At 56.6% G+C, this 18,238-nt stretch overlaps 1 protein-coding gene across 2 annotated transcripts in view; it reads left to right on the top strand.

Annotated features, from left to right (window-relative positions):
- MED27 (mediator complex subunit 27) overlaps positions 1 to 14,291 on the top strand; it is a 201,718-nt gene extending 187,427 nt beyond the window's left edge. For both annotated transcript variants that reach the window (XM_030292950.1, XM_030292949.1), the window contains 2 exons: positions 11,467 to 11,544; positions 13,701 to 14,291. In XM_030292950.1, coding sequence (XP_030148810.1) covers positions 11,467 to 11,544; positions 13,701 to 13,835 — 213 coding nt within the window. In that variant the 3' untranslated portion in view covers positions 13,836 to 14,291. The remainder of the gene's footprint in view (positions 1 to 11,466; positions 11,545 to 13,700) is intronic.
- Positions 14,292 to 18,238: the final 3,947 nt, after the last annotated feature.

Here is an 18,238-nt window from a genome sequence, read left to right as displayed (position 1 = left end):
GGACGGGAGAGATCGTACCACGGGGGCTGGCGCATCCTTCGCGGCGTTCCCACTCGGAGGGAAGCACAGAAGCCGTAGCCCGCGGATGCCCAGCTCGGAGTCCACAGTCATCGTTCCAGAGGCTTCAGAGGAAAGCACGGCCCTCCCCGGGCCGCGCGGTCGCAGAACGAACTGCGGCATGCTGCCTCGTGTGCCCTGGTGCTCCCAGAAAGATAAAACGAGGTGCGAGGGCCAGCGGGCCGACCCCAGACCAGGGGCGGTGCCAGAGGAAGGCCTGCGGGGGCCTAGACCGGGCCATCGACTCGCTTCAGGGAAGGAGCGGTGGCAGACAATTCCAGGGTCGTCCCCGAGGGCAGCCTTTCCCGAGCCGAGAGCCGGGCCATATTGAGCGGGTTGGATAAGCAGAAGGAAGACGGGAGTGGATGTTGTGGTGCGCCAGCCCGAGGGGCCCTGGGCGCTGAGAGTGGCGGGGACGGATCATCACTGTCCGCCTACTGCTTGAGTACTGCTTCGTCACCACCTTTTCTTGTAAGGGGCACATGCGAGTATCCACAGAACAGATTTGATCATTCATTTCCCCCTCGCGATAGCCCGACACCTTCCTCCACAAGGCGCCCTCCGCCACTGCCGAGCGTGGTGATGCCCGAGAGCCTTGTCCGGGTACTTGCTCATACACCCTTCCGCGGTCGGGGTGGAGCGGGAGGGCGCGGCCCACCCTGCTGGAGGCGGTTCTCGGCTCTCTGCCGTTAGAGGAGGCAGGGAGTCGGCCTCATCTCTGTAGCCGGCTTCTTCCTGACGGGTGGCCCGAGGCTCTGTGCGCTCCAGGCCAGAATCCGGCAAGTGCTTCCGGGAAGCCTGGCCCCCCAGCATTTCCCAGCCCTGTTCCCACGGGCCACCAGGCTGCCTCGCCTCCCACCCCCCCCACCCCCCGCCCAGTCCAGTCTCGGGCCCCGGTCAGCATTCCCCGCGGTGACCCTTCCAGAGACTGGCAGTCCGGCACAGTGACTGAGAGCCGTTCTGCCAGGTGACCGCTACTCCCTCTGTGGCCCGACTTGCCTCAGTTTCCCCGTGTGTAAGATGGAGATCAGACGAATACTCGCCTCAGAGAAGTGGTGGGAGGTTGAGTCAGGCATGAGTGACAGGCATGGAGTGCACGGGGCACCTCCAGTCCGTGGCTCCCCCGACTTCCCTCGGGTGCTCGCCCGCAGTGACCGCTCTCCTCTCCTAGGGGAGCTCTCCTCCCCCGGCCCATCTCCCGCCTCGCTGACGCCTCCTCATGTCTCCTCTTGTCTTCACTGCACCTCTTCGCAGTCTCTTCACTGTGGACACAGTAGAGAAGACTCAGGCTCTGGGGTCAGCCGGGCTGGACGTGCAACCGGCTCTCCCCCACGCGGAGTCGCCAGCTGAGACTCAGCCTCTCCACGCTTCAGGTCCCGGGGCCGTTACAAGGGGAAACAATACGGGCGCCTGGGGGGCTCAGTCGGTGAAGCGGCCGACTTCGGCTCAGGTCGTGATCTCACAGTCTGTGGTTCGAGCCCCGCGTCGGGCTCTGTGCTGACAGCTCGGACGGAGCCCGGAGCTGCTTCAGATTCTGTGTCTCCCTCTCTCTCTCTGCCCTTCCCCTGCTTGCACTCTCTCTCTCTCTCTCAAGAATAAATAAACATTTAAAAATATTTTAAAAAAAGAAAAAAAAAGAACCTACTTTGTGGGGTCCATATCGTGAGGATTCTGCATGATGATAAAGCTTAAGAAGTGCTTGGCACTGTGGCTGCCCAGAGGAAGTGCTCAGTGAGTGATGGCTGCTGTTACCCTACGGGGGAAGGGACGCGGAACTCAGAATCCGTGGCCAAATATATACATACAGCCCGCTTGACGTTACGTGTTCTTAGTGAGGTAATCCAAAGACCAGCTGCCACAACAACCCACGTGCTCCCACCAAAGCGACAGCCATCTTCAGTTCTGTCCGGGCATATGACCGCCCCACCCGGGCACAAAGTGAGCCGTGCCCAAAATTACCACCGCCCAGCAGTGCCTCTTGGGCAGCCGTGACGTGCTGGCATAGAATCATGGTCCCAGGACCTGAAACATTCCCCCGTGTCCTGAGAGGCCCAGGGGCACCTCTGGTGATCCCCAGAAGGCGCCCGAGAGCAATGTGTTCCGCCCTGACGCCCCATGTCCCCCACCCAGCAGGACCTGGGCAGAAGGCAGCCAGCAGCAGGGCGGCGGGGCTCTCTCCCAGCTCTGCAGACTCTGTTCTTTTCCCTGCGGTTGCCTCGGTTTTCATAGGGAAGTAGGTGGTATTGTCTGGGTTTTCTTGGGAGCCCAGATGTCTTTGGATGTGTTTCTCTAACTGCAAGGCTGTTCCTGCAGAAAATAACATCACACCAAGTGGGTACAGAACAGTTCAGGTGTCTTTGGGCTTGGACTCTCCTGGCAGCCAGCAACAGAATCTGGCATTTTACCATCTGGAAAGCATGGAACTGTTTTTTGTTCATCTAAATGAAGAGCTTTAATTCCTTAATCCTGGGAAATGTCAAGGACCTTTTGTGTGCAGCTCCTCTCAGCCCTGCACGAGGCCTGTGGCAGAAGCTTCAGGCTGGTCAGCACTCTGGAGAGTTCCCTCGTGGCCACCCTGGGCTTTCCCCCTTCACCCAGGCCCTCCTCCCGGCAGCGCCCCGCGACCTCTGCCTTTCCCACTCCCACACCTCCACTCTGCTCCCCGAACGCCACTGGCCAAAAATAAATCAGTAGAATCTCGCCTACGTTGTCTGTCATTCACTCAGGGTCCTACCAGGTGAGTGGCACCAGCACGGAGCCCCCTTTTTGAGCACTCTCCTCTCTGTAGATGCCCCGAGCTAGGCCCACGGAGGCCACACGAGGCCAGCATGACCTCATCCTCACGGAGAACACAGCCTGGGGCCAGGCAGGGCTCCTGCTTACAGGTCAGGCAAGTGCGGGGCTGGGGTGTCCACAGATGCTGCTGAGGGTTACGGGCAAAGGGACAGAAGGGCCAGGAAAACAGGTTTGGGAGGAGTCAGAGTGGCCAGCAGTGACGGAGTATGTCGTGAGGCCGAGGGACGCATGGCTGGGACCTCCAGGTCATCCGGGCCCTCAGGCGCCACACCACGGTGTTTCCAAGTCCCCCGTGGGGTGTGTGTGTGTGTGTGTGTGTGTGTGTGTGTGTGTGTGTGTGTGTGGTTTGTTGTCGTTTGCCTCCAGAGGCCGTCAGCAACCAGCACTCAGGTCCAGGGGGTTGAGGGGCTTCCCTTCAGGGTGTCCGTGGCATCTTGGCTGCAACTTGAAAGAGATCGGGGCAAAACCCCCAAACCAAACAAAACTCCTTTATGGAAGCGCTGGTAGGTGCCACGGGCCGTGGTCAATACTTGATAGACAAGGTCTCACCCTTCTCAGACCGAGCTGCGTCTCAAAACTGTGGCCACTTTTCAAGCCAGAGGGAGCAGCCGCGTCCGTGTTGACCTGTCTAGTTCCCACGCGGGCAGCCCTGCCTCTGCTCTCCCACCCCCCTCCCGCCACCCCCCGGCGGCACTGCCAGGCTCCGGGGACAGCGAGAAGCCCTTCAAAGCCCATGCAGATAGCCCCTTCATCGGCAGAGAGGGAAGAATCGATCTTGTCTAAGTAATCCCCGGTCCCCCCGGACTGCGATGCTCTCTCCTCGGGCCTCTGGGCCTGACGATCCCGCGGCATACAGATCCAGGGTGCGGATTAGAGACTCGGGGCACATAATAAAATGAAACCGCCAGCTTCCACTCTACTGGACTTTTATCCCAGCTTTAGAGGCTTGTCCCTGCTCCGGCCCCATCGCCCCCACCCCCAGCACTTTCAAGACTGACTTCATAGCATTCCCATTTGGAAATAATGATGGCTTCTCTTTTCATGGAATGAGTACTTCGGGGGCCGTTTTAAATATTCTTCATAAAGCCCGTGCCCCTCCTCAGAGCAGCGTGGCCGGCAGGGATCTCTGTCTCGTTGAACGTTTAACACACGGCGTTCCCGTCTTTGACTCCTTGGACCCACAAAGAATGTTCTCATTCTGAGAGGTTGCTGGGGCCCCTCTCCTTAAGGGTGGGTCTGTCCTTGGCAGAGCCCTGAGTGGAGACCCCGACGTCCTGGGCTGCTCTCTTTGCGCAGCATTAAAGTACATCCAGTGAACAGAAGTGTGTTTCCTTTGGGTTGCAGCGTGTTACAACCAAGTAGCAAATACCTCGTCTGTGCTGCACAGCTCTTGGAGGCCATCACCGTGCGAGGAGGCTGCCGGCACCGAGAGCAGTCTGTGCGGACGGTCTCCCTGGGTCTGAGCTGGGCTCCCCAGGCTCTTCGCGACCGGCCCAGAAGTCGAGGACCGCGCGGGGAGGCGGAGGGCGCGTTCCTGGAGGGGGGTGGGGGCAGACCAGCTCGTCCTTTTTAAAAGAACAAAGGGCTTCGGTGTCACTGCTGGTTGGCCTGAGGGTGGAGCTCAGCACAGGGGTACCCTCGGGGCGTGCAGTCAGGCCCTGCAGCTGCGTCCACTGAAAAGCTCGACCTCCGGTGCCGGGGATCCCAGCCTCGTGTTCCTTTCCCAGGGCCAGCGGGGAGAGCGATGCGGCCAAGGTCACCCGGATAATTAGTGGTGAATCCGGGACTGAACTCCGGTCTCCTGACAGTTCCACATCACCTTTCCCGGCACGCCGCCTCTGGTCATGTTACTGTCGGCCAGAGACCGCGTGGTCCCTTCAGAGTTTGGGAAAGCAGGTATCGGCTGGAGGGAAGCCAGAATCTGGGGCTCCACCTTGCCTCTCTTTTAAATAAGCAACTTCTGGACACTTGGGTGCTGAACTTGCCCTGCGAACCTTGCGGGACACGCTCAGCTCTCCTGGCTTGGCAGTGGCGGCCTCAGGCTGTGGGCTCTGTGCTGACAGATGCCTCGCTCGGTGCTCTCCGTCGGTCGCATTAGCAAGAGCGGCACTAACTGCCAGAGCCCAGGTGCGGGCTCAGCTCCCACCGGCTGGTGGGACGCAAGCGGTCCGTTCACCTGTGGTCCCTAATGCTGCTGACAGTCACTTTGGGGAGCTTTTTAACCACACACATCCTGGCCCCCAGCCTGGACTACCTTCTAGAAGCTGAGGGATGGTGCCTGGCACCCCGTCACCTCTGCCGCCCTGCGGCCTCCCTAGTCCGGCCTGGAAGCCTCAGCAGGGTGACGCCTACGACCTTGGCAAGCTCAAGAAGCCCCGAGGGCGATTCCTGGGCCACCAAGCAAGTCCCTGACTTACGCTGGCTCCCCTTACGATTTTTTGACCTTACGACGGTGCAGAAGCGACACACATTCAGCAGAAAGGACACTTCAGATTTTGAATTGGATTTTCCCTCCCGCTAGCGGTGAGCGGTCTGATGCTGTCTCGTGACGCTGGCCAACATCTACAGCTCCAGTCAGCCCTGCCGTCACGAGGGCGACCCCCCCCCCCCCCCACTGACGACTACTCCGTTGGTCACTTTCGGTACTGTCTTCGGTACGTTACACGCGATATCCAGCACTTTATTACAGAACAGGCTTCGTGTCGGACGGCTCTGCCCGGCTGTAGGCTTGCACACATGCCGGGAGCACATGTAAAGTAGGCCAGGCTAAGCTGTGACGTTCGGTAGGTTGAGAGTATTAAATGCGTTTTCAACTTAGGGTGGTTTTATCGGGACGTAAGCCCGTCGTAAGTCGGGGAAGATCTGTACGACAGACTGTCACTTTAGGGAACTGCTGAGGAGTGATAGTATGTTGAGAGTTTTTGTCCCCTTCTGTGTCCCGCTCACCCTTACGCTTGTCACCGCTCTGTCCTTGGTTCTTCCTCTACAGATCAGAGACCAGAGCCTTTCTGGTCACCGTGAAACCCGGGCTCTGCAGGGCGACGTTAAGCAGAAAGTAGCCTTGCGGGACCCCCCCCCCCCATTCTCTTTGCCCCACAGCTGGCCAGAGGCCACCAGTGGGAAAGAGGATTTGGGCTTTCTGTGCCAAAATCGACGTGGTGACATAGGACCTCCCCCACTCGTTAGCACTGTGCTTTTGATTGCCCTTGATTAATGCGTGCACACACTGACCGAATGCTGCTGGCTGCTGTTTGCCCCATTTCCCCTTCCCCCCTTCATTCCGAGTGGCAGGGAGACTCCTCCAGTCCAGAGACTTCCTGAGGGCCCACCTGTGTCGGGCTCTTTTGGGCTGGGCGCCTGGGATGTGGCAGCGAGCAAAAGGGACAGGGAGAGAGAGTCGTGTGAGCGACAAGCGCTGGGGCAGAAGTAAAGAGACTGGCATGGAGTCCTGCCCCCCCCCAGGAGTCCTGGGGGCCATTCCCTCCTAGGGAGGCGGTGACCAGGCTGTGCCACCGCCGTCTGGAGCCACTTGGCTGGGCCTGTCACCCCGCCTCCCTGCGACTGCTTCCTGTCTTGGGAACGGGCGGTCTCATCACGGCGCCCTCCTGAGGTAGTTGTAGGGATGAAGATGGGGGGGGGGGGAGTGGGCGGGGAGGGAGGGGAAGGCTCACAGTCGGTGGCTGCTGTTTGTCAGGCGCCGTCCCAGTGCTTCCCTGGCACTGGCTCACGCAGTCCGTGCCCGAGGTCACGCGGCCCCTGAGTAGCAGACAAGACCCCGACCCGTGCGGGCCGGCTCCCGGGCCGCCCCAACCCCTTCCCGGCTGTGCGGTGCGCATCACCTCGCGCAGGGCCGTGGCCCTCACTGCAGGCAGCGCTGCCGTGGCTTCGGCCGACCTAACTCGTGACTTCCCGAGCACCCCTCGCTCTCGGGTTCCGGAGTGCAGACGTCAGAGAGGCTCACACGCAATATGGGAGAGGAGCCTTGGGAGACTTGTTTTGACTGGCATCTCCTTCACCAGTGTGACTGGCAGCTGTCTCAAGGGCTCTTGAAAGATTCCTTTCTCCCTCCGAGCTTAGTTCCCTGCCAGTCTGGGGGCACGAAGACCTTCACCTGTTTGAGCTGGGGACACAATTTCGGTAAGCCCTGGTTGGCGGAGGAGGACGACGCCGAGAGAGGGATAAGGCCCCCCGGGGCTGCGATGGGCACGTCGCTCTCAGAGAGGCTCCCCGGCAGTGCTCCCTTCGGGATAGAGAGGGAAGCACACCCCAGCCTGAGCCAGAACATCTGCAGTTTGCTCTGCCTGGAGGCGATAAGGGACACCTCCTGGCCAAGCCCCTGCGTGGCTGTCTGCTCACTGGTTTGGGGCAGCTTTTTTGTTTTTAAGTAAGCCAGACCCCTGACGTGGGGCTCGAACTCACAACCCAGAGATCAAGAGACACACGCTCCAGAGTCCGAGCCCGCCAGGCGCCCCTGCTCACTGCTGTTTGAGTGGCCCTGTCTCTCTGTGCGGTGCTTTCACTGGTCACCTGGCATCGCTGCCCCTCTCCTGTTCTTCCCAAGGTCCCCTATCCCGCTGGTTTATTGTTTCTTTCTTGTCTTCTCCTCCCTCCCTCCCTTGCCAGGGGCTCGCAGCTCAAGGTCCGCTTTGATCTGTTTGCAGGCACTTTCGTAACCAGCGGTGAGTGGAGGAGGGATGAATGGTCTCCCCTCCTCAGGAGCATCAGTGCCCCTCCTCAGCCTCCCCTGCTGGGCAGGGTGGCTTTGATCTCCCAGTGGAATCTTAGGAGCTGTACCTTACAATGGGGCCTGAGCCTCGGCTGGCCTGGCACAGAGTGGATTTCACCTAAATTAGTTAGTAGCAATATTTCTTTGTTGCCCCAGGCCTGTTTTTTCCTCCACACCTTGGATGCTGGGGCGGGGGGGGGGGGGGACTTGTAATATTGAAAAGTGTAAAACAAGAAAACATTGAAGGTTGAATGAATGCTTGGACAAGAAAGGAAGAGCATCATAGGTGAATTTCCCCCCCATTCTGCAGCCATGCCTTGCCTGGTGCTTTGGAGTTCGGCCACAGGAACCCCGGAACCAGGAGCGGAGGAGTTTGTGAGGAAGGGAGGGGACATACGGTAGATCAGCCAACTTTGTTTCCCTTTATTACAATGTCTGTCATCAGTGACAGAGAGTTGAAGAAACTGAAATCAAACATCATTTGATCATGGCAGCACAAAAAAAAAAACAAAAAAAACCCCTGCCCCCGTTGGGCGATTTAAGGGAGTACCTCACACTGGACCATCCGAAAAAGTGGCTACACTTGACCAGATGGCCAGCCCACTAGCAGCAAAGCTAATTGGGTGCCCTCTCTGGGAGCCAGATGCCGGAACAGTGCCGTGGTACCGAGAGCTGTATCTGGAGGGCATTCCCCGGTTCGTCCGGTTCTGCTCCAGAGTAGCTCGCTGACCAGCAGCCACATTTACAAACCTCCTAACCTGCACCTCCCATCGGGACTCCGGCTTTCCAAGAACCTTAGGCTGGGGCGTGTGGGCAGATGATGCCCCGGGCACCTGGAGCGTGTGCCTTTTCCAGAACCAGGATTGCTGGCCGGGGGTGCCTGTTGGGGAGGGCTGGCCTAGGCTTGGGCCTCGCGGCCTCTGGGCTTAAACACCCAGGGCCCCTCACCGGCTGTGTGACCTAGCCATCTTCCCGGCCTCCGGGAATCTCCTCCTCCTCTTCTGTAAGATGAAAATAAGGAGAGTACCCACCTCCGTTAACTTGCCGTTTGCTGCTCAACTTTATAGGTTGGTCATTCGTGTTAAAAACTGTACAAAGAAAAGCCAAGAAAATGTGCGGCCAGACGCGGCATGCCAGCCTGGGGTGTGGGCTCTGGGTGGCCAGTGTGACTGGGGAATCCAGCCCCAGGACCGGTGCTCACGCTGCTGAAACGGACGGATCTAGGCTTGTCCCAGAGGCCTCCTGGGACCGCCGATGAGCTTTCTGTGTCCTGGGTGAGGAGCAGCCCGAACTAGTGGACAGCTCGCCTGGCTTCCCTGCTATGACAGCAACTGATGTGCGGGGCCGAGCTTGCTCGAAACACTGAAACAAGTAGTAGGCGCTGGGGTAAGAATGCTCCAGAAGCTCCCTCTTCCGGAAATTTCCTTCGTAATGGCAAATGTGATAGCCCACAGAGGGGCACTTGCGTGGGTTGTCCCGCTTGGCAAGGGGTCTGGGTGGGTAAGAACCAGCCTCCAAGCTCAGGGGCCATGGGGCCCAGTTTGCTTTGCTGTGTTTTGTAGCCATTAATTTCACCCCCCCCCCCAGTCACCACCCACCTTCTTGCCAAGTTATCATTACTACTGTTCAAAAAAAAAAAAAAGAAAAAAAGCATTGCTCATTTTAGAAGGCTGTCTGTCAGAAATGCTTAAAATAAAACCAGTCTGCACTTGAAAGAGTAAGTACCACTTCTCTTGAAAGTCACTTCGGTGACAGTTTCTCAGCCATGTTGGATCCACGACCTATAGCTGTCCTTTCGAGAAAGCCAGGGCAGGTGTTTCTGGTATGTGGCCGTCAGTGAGTGGGCACTTTTTTTTTATTTTTATTTTTTTAAGTTTATTTATTTACTTTGAGAGAGACGGTGAGAGAGCACGCACGCAGAAGCAGGGAAGGGGCAGAGAGAGAGGGAAAGAGAATTCCAAGCAAGCCGTGCCCTGTCGGCACAGACCCCGACTTGGGGCTCGAACACACGAACCGTGAGATCATGACCTGAGCCAAAACCGAGAGCCAGACGCTTAACCGACTGAGCCACCCAGGCGCCCCTGGCGAGTGGCATTTTTATTTCTGTATTCTACAAATATGTATTGAGCACCTGCTCCTGCTAGATGCCAGCCAGGTGATGTTCCAGGCCTTGGGGACGTACCATGAACCAGATGGGCATGATCCCTGTCCCCAGAGAGCTCATCATCTTGTGGCTTCACCAGCCACCAGGCAGGCCATGAAAGTCCAGCAAGGGAAGAGTGCCCACCCAAGGGCGGGAGGAGCAGAGAGGGAGGGGAGAGAGGCAGGGCTGCCTTGTGGCTGGACGGGGCGTGCTTCACACGCACAGCCATTTATTTAGAGAAAGTGAGGCTCAGGTAAGCTAGGGGGCCTACACCCTCCACCTTGGGGTGTGGCCTCTCTGGCCTTAGGTGTGGACACAGCAGGACTGATTTCCAGATCGTGTGCAGCTTTGCCTTGTGGGCCTGGAGCAACCTTTCGAGTTTCTTTCCACCTGATCAGTTCACCCACTGCTGCTTGTCCCTTACTGTTCTGGTGACAGCTGGAAAACTGAGGCATCTACGCAACGCAGACGCATGTTTACTCTTGCTCACAAAGGTGATCGTTTTATCTGGGGTTTTTTTTGTTTCGTTTTGTTTTTTAACCACAACATTCATAATGACGAGAATCCCTAGTGAGGACCACCCGATAAACCACGAGTGTGAACACAACTGTCAAATTAGGTACAATCTATTAATTTGCTGATTGATGGCAGGCATTAGCAATTTGTGGTGTCCAATTTCAGAACTACAGGGGAGCTGAAACTAGTCCTTTGTTTTCCAGAAGGGACACTGAGACCCAGAGAGATTAAGTAGTCGAATCAAGGTCAGCGGACAGTGCTGGGGCTTCAAGCCAGTGTGCGTTCTGTCTGGTCACCGAATGCCTCTAGTAGACCTGAGGCATTCATGCCCTCGGCCCTGCTGGCAAAGCCTCTACTTGGAGTTTGGGGACAGTGGGGGGGGGGGGGGGTGTGGCCCTCCGAGATGCCATAAATAGGCCACAACTTTTGTTGGAGAGAAGACCACACTTTGAGCGTCAAGGCTCCTCAGAAAGATAATAGGAACACTGAGGCCCAAGAGAAAGATCAGAAATTACCAGATTCCTGGTCATAAAATCTCTGTGACTACAAATTATGAGACAGAATGAGAATGACAGAAAGCAGAAAGACCAGTTACCCTCCCAGAGAAAGGGTTCCATTGCAAAAATGAAGTTGAGGTGGCTCAGGGGGTTAAACGTTCGACTCTGGGCTTCGGCTCAGGTCATGATCTCACGATTCATGGGTTCGAGCCCCCAGGAGGGCTCTGCACTGACAGCACGGAGCCTGCTTGAGATTCTCCCTCTTGCCCTCTCTCTCACCCTCTTTGCCCCTCGCCAGCTCACGCTCTCTTGCAAAACAAATGAGTAAACGTTTCAGAAAACGACATGAAGTCGAATGTGGACAGCTGGAGAACCTTTGCGTTCATGCAGCGTTCCCTGCAGCGACTTGGCTCCATAGCCTCCCCGTGACCTGCCCGGTCTGTGCCTCTCCGCTGGCCTGTGGCCACGCCCCCCTCACAGGTGCTCCCGCCCACCCGCCAGGGTTTTCCATCGCTGGAACTCAACTCCGTTGCCTCCAGGCCCCAACACTTGTGTCCTCCCCACCGCCAACTTCGCTAATTTTCATACTTCCGATTGTATTTTAGATGTCCTTTCCTCCAAGAGGCGTCCAGAGGCAGCCCCCAAGACGCTATCTAGGGAATGCATTGGTTTTGTTTTCTCTGCGCTGGTTCGGAGGGGCATCTAACGCCGCTCATTGTCCTTGGTTCCAGGTGACAGACCACGCCACCACCGCCCTGCTCCACTATCAGCTGCCCCAGATGCCAGACGTCGTGGTCAGATCCTTCATGGTAAGTGGGCTTCAGAGCTGAGCCTCCTATGGAAACCGTGGTGCCCTCCCGGTAAGAACAGGCAGTTCAGAACGCAGCTCACAGTGGGCCAGGGCCCCACAACGGCCAGCGTAGAACCGATGCTTCCTTTAAACGGGGAAGGGATTTATGAGAAACCGTTTCCCACTTAATTAACCGGTGTTTTCTATCGTGCTGAACAAATGGTGGTTTCAGATGTGATCTCCCAACACAGTTTCCCCACATTGATTTAGTCAGTAGATATTTATTGAGCTCCTAATCCATGCCAGGCCCTGTGCTTGGCACTGAGCAGGTAGCAGTGACGAAGATACATCTTGCGGTGCCCCCAAGACGTGGAGCTCGGGATGGGGAGTGACCCCAAAAGAGCCAAACGGCCGTTGCGCCGGTGTGTTGGAGTTGGCTCCTGCCAGCTCCCGTGAAGCGTGCGGAATTTGGCAACCCGGTTATTCGACCGTCGGTAGCTTGCAGTCGAACCCCAAGGTTTACACCATGGAAATCGGCAAACGCCGCAAGTCAGGACTCCCCACCACCCCAGGGCTGAGTCAAAAGCGTGCTGCGGCCCACGTCTGTCCCGCGACCCCCGTTTGGCCCGAGCAGGGCCGTCAGCCGGCCGCACCGGATCCTGACGGAACCGGCAGCTGTTCCAGCATCGTGCCGACGCGGCCTCGTGCCCTCACCTCAGCGGGCGCCCACCTTTCACCGCGGCCGAAACTCCCTTTGCCGCTCATGCTCGAAAGGCTGCCAGCTGGAGACCTACTCAGAAGACCTACCTGTTCGCAAGTCCAAATCCGTGTTGACAGCCAGCTGCCGTGGCGCTGCCCGCGTATCCCGTCACGGTTTGCCTCGGGAAGTGAGCTGCCCAGAGAACCTGCCGCTCATTTCTTGGAAGACACAGACCCGACTTCTCGATCGGCGCCCGCGGTGCTGGGGAGGGCGGACAAGCAGGCCCGGGCAGTCCGCAGAGCCGTGCGCGTCGTGGTTCCTTCGTGTGTCCGGAGGACGGTTCCGCCGACAGCCTCCAGCAAGCTCCTCATTTTCGGACGCGTACCGAGCGTCGCCGTCTAACCTAACACGTGTCGTGCCCATCTTCCCTTTGGTAACTGACTCTGGGACTCGGGGACCATTTGCACTTGATCGGCACTGGAGGATAGTTTAGCTGAGTGACCCGTCCACCCCCTCACGTTTGTTGCCAGAACCTCAAACACCTGGCCTTTGGAAGGGGGCAGTGTCGGGGGGCCACGGTCTGCCACCACGAAGGCGGCTGCGACGAAGACAGAAGGATTTGTATCAATAAACTCGACCTACCTCTTCAAAGAACACTTTTCTCTTATGGACGTAATTCGGGAGGACATTAAATGATGAGATTCACGTGCCCCTGTCACAGTGAGAACGTGCTTAACTTGCTCGCAGGCCTTTTGCTGCGGGGTGTGGGTTGGGTTGAGTTTTCTTTTTTTTTTGTAGCAAATCTCCTTGAGTTTGGGAATTGAGTTACGGGAGCCTCATCCTTATGTATGATGCCCGAGAGATTTCTGCTCTCTGAACCACTCCGGGGTGTATTTGCCGCTTATTATGTTACCCGATGGCACCAGGCTGTCCCCCCCGCCCCCCCACAGGTGCAAAGGGCCACATTGTGACAGTGAGTGATGACCTCTGAAATCAAATTAGAAGGAAGGCACGTTGACCTCAGTGGAGGGTTCGAGCATTGTCATCGATGCGACGTCTTCCTTCACACGTGTCTGTGCCCACTTCTCGGTAGCGAACGAGGAGAACATCAGTACGCATAGTCAGGAGACACGGGACACAGAAATGAAACGTGGTTACGTGTAGCCCCGAGCCACGGGCTGTGCGCTAGGGCACGGCCACTCCTGTGGGAGGACTTCCTGCCCCTGAGAGCAGGAATTTCTACTTTAAAAAACTCCCTCATTTGGGAGGGGCAGGGGGAGCTCCAGAAGTGACAGCCAGCAGTGTTACGACCTTGTGGATGGCACGTGCAGCTTTCTGTGAAGTCACAGGCTATCTTTTGGGGCACAGCCAACTTAAGTCCTCTGGCCTCGAGATCATTAGGCTTGACAGGAAGGATGACATTGGAAGCTCCCGGATCCCATTTCTTTTATTTGTCTCTTCACTTCTCTTTTTAGACCTGGTTACGAAGTTACATAAAGCTGTTCCAGGCTCCGTGCCAGCGCTGCGGGAAGTTTCTACAAGATGGCCTTCCCCCCACGTGGAGGGATTTCCGAACCCTCGAAGCCTTCCACGACACCTGCCGCCAGTGACCCCGCCCCAGCCCCGGGCCGGCCTCCAGGCTCTGCCCCGCACCTTCCCTGGATCCCTCGGTCAGCCTGATGGCTCGGCCCCGTCCTCACCGCGTAGACTCCAGCACCCCACTCCTCCCCGTGCGTAGAGCAGCACGTCCTACCTTAAGGCTGAGCCACTTGCGGAACAGATTCCTTCTCGTTTTGATGGGACTAATTACCCACTGCAGGTGGTAAACGGAAGGCAGAGAAAACCTTTTAGAACTCAGAGTAAGGAACTCACACAGCATGCTCGTCCTTGTGTGTTGGCGAATGATCCTCCTGGGCCTGTGCTCTAAGTCATGTTCACGAGCCATTATCGTCTGAGTAAGCCCATGTCCGTACATCCTGTCATGCTGAGCGTTTTGTTTTGTAACTTTTTTTTTAATATATATATATATACATACATAAGCAGTAAACGTTTTGTACCCAGGACAAGGCTTTGTCTCCTGTCTCTTAAAGCACCTTCCACATTCAGTGTAGTGAACATGTGGGCAGATCTGGGCCTTTTGAAGAAAAAAGAACAGTAATGTCTGCATTTAAAACCTTGTTCTTTCTGAGGACACAGTTTCTTGCTTCTTGCTTAGGAGAGAGGACAGTGTTGGCAAATATTCCATTTCAAAGATGTTTTTTGCAGTTTGAAAAACGGATCGTTCTTTTTGAGGAAAAAGCGCACAGATGTTTCTTTTTACTAAGCCAGTGGCACATGCATGCCCAAGGGAAAGGAGTCTGCCCGTGTCGGCAGCTAGAACGCGTGTGAGCGGGCGTGACGGTGGTACCTGGTTCGTTGGTCCCAGGTTTTGTCCTAAACGTTACTATGAACAGATTCCAGCCCAGTTTGCTGAGGACATTCGGGGCCTTGACCCCAACATCAAAAGCTAGAACCTGTTTGTATGAAGAAATATATAAGACCGGGCGAAGCTCTTGAAGGATGGGGGAGCTTCCTAGAGCTTTTCCGGCCCAGCCTACGCTACAAATGTTCCCTTTGCGACGAAGACGGCAGAGGTGTCTTGAGGTGGCCAAAAGAGCGAGTGGTTCCTGGGTGACTTCTGGTACCGCTTAGGCCCTCCCACCTGCCCCCACCAGGCTTAAAGGAGCTGAGGACAAAGGATCCAGTGATGGAGAAAGGATAAGACAGTGCCGCTTGGGGCGTGGCCCAGCGGCGGCAGCAACATGGGGACAGATTAGAAACACAGAGCCTCAGGCCCCGCCCCGGGGGACTCTGCTGTGGGCCCAAGTCTGAGAGACCCCGTTCAGGAGATGGGCGCCCCGTCTGGGGAGGTGTGATGGGAGGCAGCGGGGACGTTCCCACACAGCCAGAGATTCCAGACTAAATACCATGGTCGTCACGTTCAAGATGCTGTCGCTCATGAGAGGCACCATTATTTCATGAACCACTAGGAAAAAAAAACAGGCTGCCAATTAAACCGTGGCCCAGGCCTTAATGAGAATCCTGTGTGACACATGAGTCGGTCACACCAGCCTTTCATGTCTTCCAAGGGGGTTGGTGATTTCTCCCGCCTGAGTTTTACTGTTTAGCGTGGGACAGACGATCCCTTTGCACGGCCCCTGGTAACAGAACATAACACGCTCCTTTGACTCACGGGTAGCTGCCTTTCTTTGGTCTCGTGAGACGCTTGTCTGTTGCTCTGGGACAAAACACAGAACTGAGGACACAGGGTAGGTGATAACATGTCATCTCACTGCTGCGCGCCTTTTGGGAGACATTTGAACGGCACGTAGACTGACCTCTGCGGGGCTGCAGTGCGCGTTGTTGCGTGCAGTGATGATGGTGTGACCGGCTGTGACCACGCTGGAGCCCGTGGAGGGCCAAGTGCATCATGGCTGCCAGCACCCACCAGCGACTTTGAAAAGTGCGTTGGGGGGCGGGGGGGCACTGATGAGATGAACAGTAGATCGCCTTGTGAGAGAGCTGTTTGGATCCTCCCGATTGCCCAGATCGGAGAAGGGTCCTCGCTAGAACCAGGGGCTCTGACTGCTGCCGGCCCCTGTTTTCGGGAGAGCGAGCCAGCCGGCCTTGAGTCCAGAGCCTGGGGCGGGCAAGAGCTTCTGCTTAATGACCCTGTTTTCTCTGTGTCCTACTTAGTGACACCTTCTATTCGTGACGAACGATGCTTGTTTCCCATTTACAGGGAAGGTATAAAGTTTCCATTTTGAACAAGTGTATTTAGGCAGAAAAGTGAGACCATTAGAGGAAAAACATTAAATAAATATTGGCACAGCTGAAGCGTGGCTACAGCAGAAATGGGGGTGGGGGTGCGACCGGGGAGGCATGCGCAGCCAGGGCCTGAATCCTGGCCACCTGCCCCCAGTGCTGGGGGCCCAGACAGCTCACCCTTCCTTGGTATGACCCCCGCTCCCGCTTCTGTGAGATGAAGGCTGATAGTGATGGTGAGAAAGGGGAGCTGGAGGGATGCGTTTGAGGCTTTTTCAGTTTATTTATTTATTTTGAGAGAGAGAGAGAGAGAGAGGGAGGGTGATTGGGGGAGATGGAGAGAGAGAATCCCAAGCAGACTCAGTGCTGTCATCGCAGAGCCTGATGTGGGGCTCGATCTCCCAAACCGTGAGGTCACGACCTGAACTTAAATCAAGAGTCGGACACTTAACCGACTGAGCCACCCAGGCGCCCCAGGGGTGGGGTTTTATAGATGAAACAAGATGGGCCATGAGTTGATAATGAACTATGGCTGGGCATTGGATATGTGGGTGATGTTAGCTGTTCTGTTTTTCTATATTTTATGTATTTTTTCTCTATATATTTTACATATATATATTTTTTTTTCTCTCCGTATACATGATATATATATATGCTTTTTAAAAAAATCTTTCCCAAATTAAATGTGGGGGGGGGGGGCGTTGAGAAGTACAAGGGCCGGGGCAGTCACCCACCACGGCCTTCCCGTCTCTGGCATTTCTGCTCTTCAGTCCTGAGAGGGGAAAGCTGAAAGGAAGTCGTACTGAGGTCTGGCGAGTTGAGCGAGGCTGGAAGGGTGACGAGCTTGTTTGTGCCAAATCCACGAATGCTTGGCGGCTTGAGAGACGGACACGAGGGAGACTGGCTTTGTCGTCGGCCATTAAAATCCAGACAACGTATTGACCCCAAGTCGGCACAGGTAGGGACTGGGGGTACGTCGGGACCAGTTGCAGGGTGGCCGGGAGGCCTGCTGCCCCAGGAGCGAGGGCATCAGGTTCCGGAATCCTCCTTTGATGCCTCTCGCGGATAGGAGCGTGGCCATCAGTGAGCGTGCTGCTCAGATGCTACTTAGGCTGTCCAAGGTGACCTCTAGGCCAGACCTACCAGGTACAGTAAGTGACTTAATCGTGACCCCCACAGCTCGGCGTCTGCTCTGGGCCAGGTGCCTCACCCCAAGTGGGCGCGTGCTGTTTCCCCTCGTCGCACAGACGGAACCAGGTGAGGGTCTCACGCAGCAGTCTACCCAGGGGCCGGGTGTCAGACCTCATCACCACGCGCTGTGGCTGCTTCACGGCAAAGCCACCTCCTGAGAGGCAAAGGGGCCGGTCCCCGCTCTGCCGCGTGTGGGACCTGAGTTCTCTGGGCCCGAACTTAGAAATCTCGGTCCTGCGCGTGCCCCTCTGCCGTGAAAATCCGTGAGGCAGGTACCTGTGCCGTCTGCCGGCCCGGTGACCGCTCGTCAGCGGGGCGGTCGTTAGGACCTGACAGAACGGAATGAGGAAATCTGGGCAGGGTTGTCCAGATTTTTTTTTTCCTGAACTAAATTGGGAACTGGCCTTTTGGTATCGAGTGATATTTTTCTACTTCACACCATCGACGGAAAGCCGTAGGCACGAAATGGTGATCTTTCAGTGTTAACGTGCAAACTCTCCATCGCGTTAAGACTGTCAGGAGTGCGGGCCTGATGCTAAATCGAGAGCCTCGTAAGGTCACCCTCGTGGGGAGGAGAAGGGACATCAGCCTCACCACCAGGATCTCACAAGATCTGGAACCTTGGCCAACTTGACGGGAGGCATCGTCAGGCCATCGGGTGTGTAGGAGAGAGGACAAGGTAGAACGATTCACCTTGCTCGTCTGCGCCTCCCGGCCTCTGCATCTCTGCCCAGGATGATTTCGGTGAACTTTAATTGTCCTGCATCTGACAGGAAAGGGTGGGCCGATTCCGTTGCACCTGCTCGGAGCTCATTCAGGCCTGCCCGACGCGCACATCGAAGACGAGCCGGCGCAGGGGTGCTGTGGGCGAGCCTGCCTGCCGTCAACCCTTGCGGTCTGTCTGCACCTGCTCGGGGGAATAATCAGGCTTCACTTTCTAGGACAGGCGGGTTTCTTTCTCCCGTCTCTGCCATCCTTCCCCCCTGCTCCCATCCCCTCCCTGGCTCCTTCAGTTAGC

Source organism: Lynx canadensis, chromosome D4 (assembly GCF_007474595.2).
Source record: "Lynx canadensis isolate LIC74 chromosome D4, mLynCan4.pri.v2, whole genome shotgun sequence".
Lineage (NCBI taxonomy): Eukaryota > Metazoa > Chordata > Mammalia > Carnivora > Felidae > Lynx > Lynx canadensis.
This window is presented reverse-complemented; position numbering and strand designations above follow the sequence as displayed.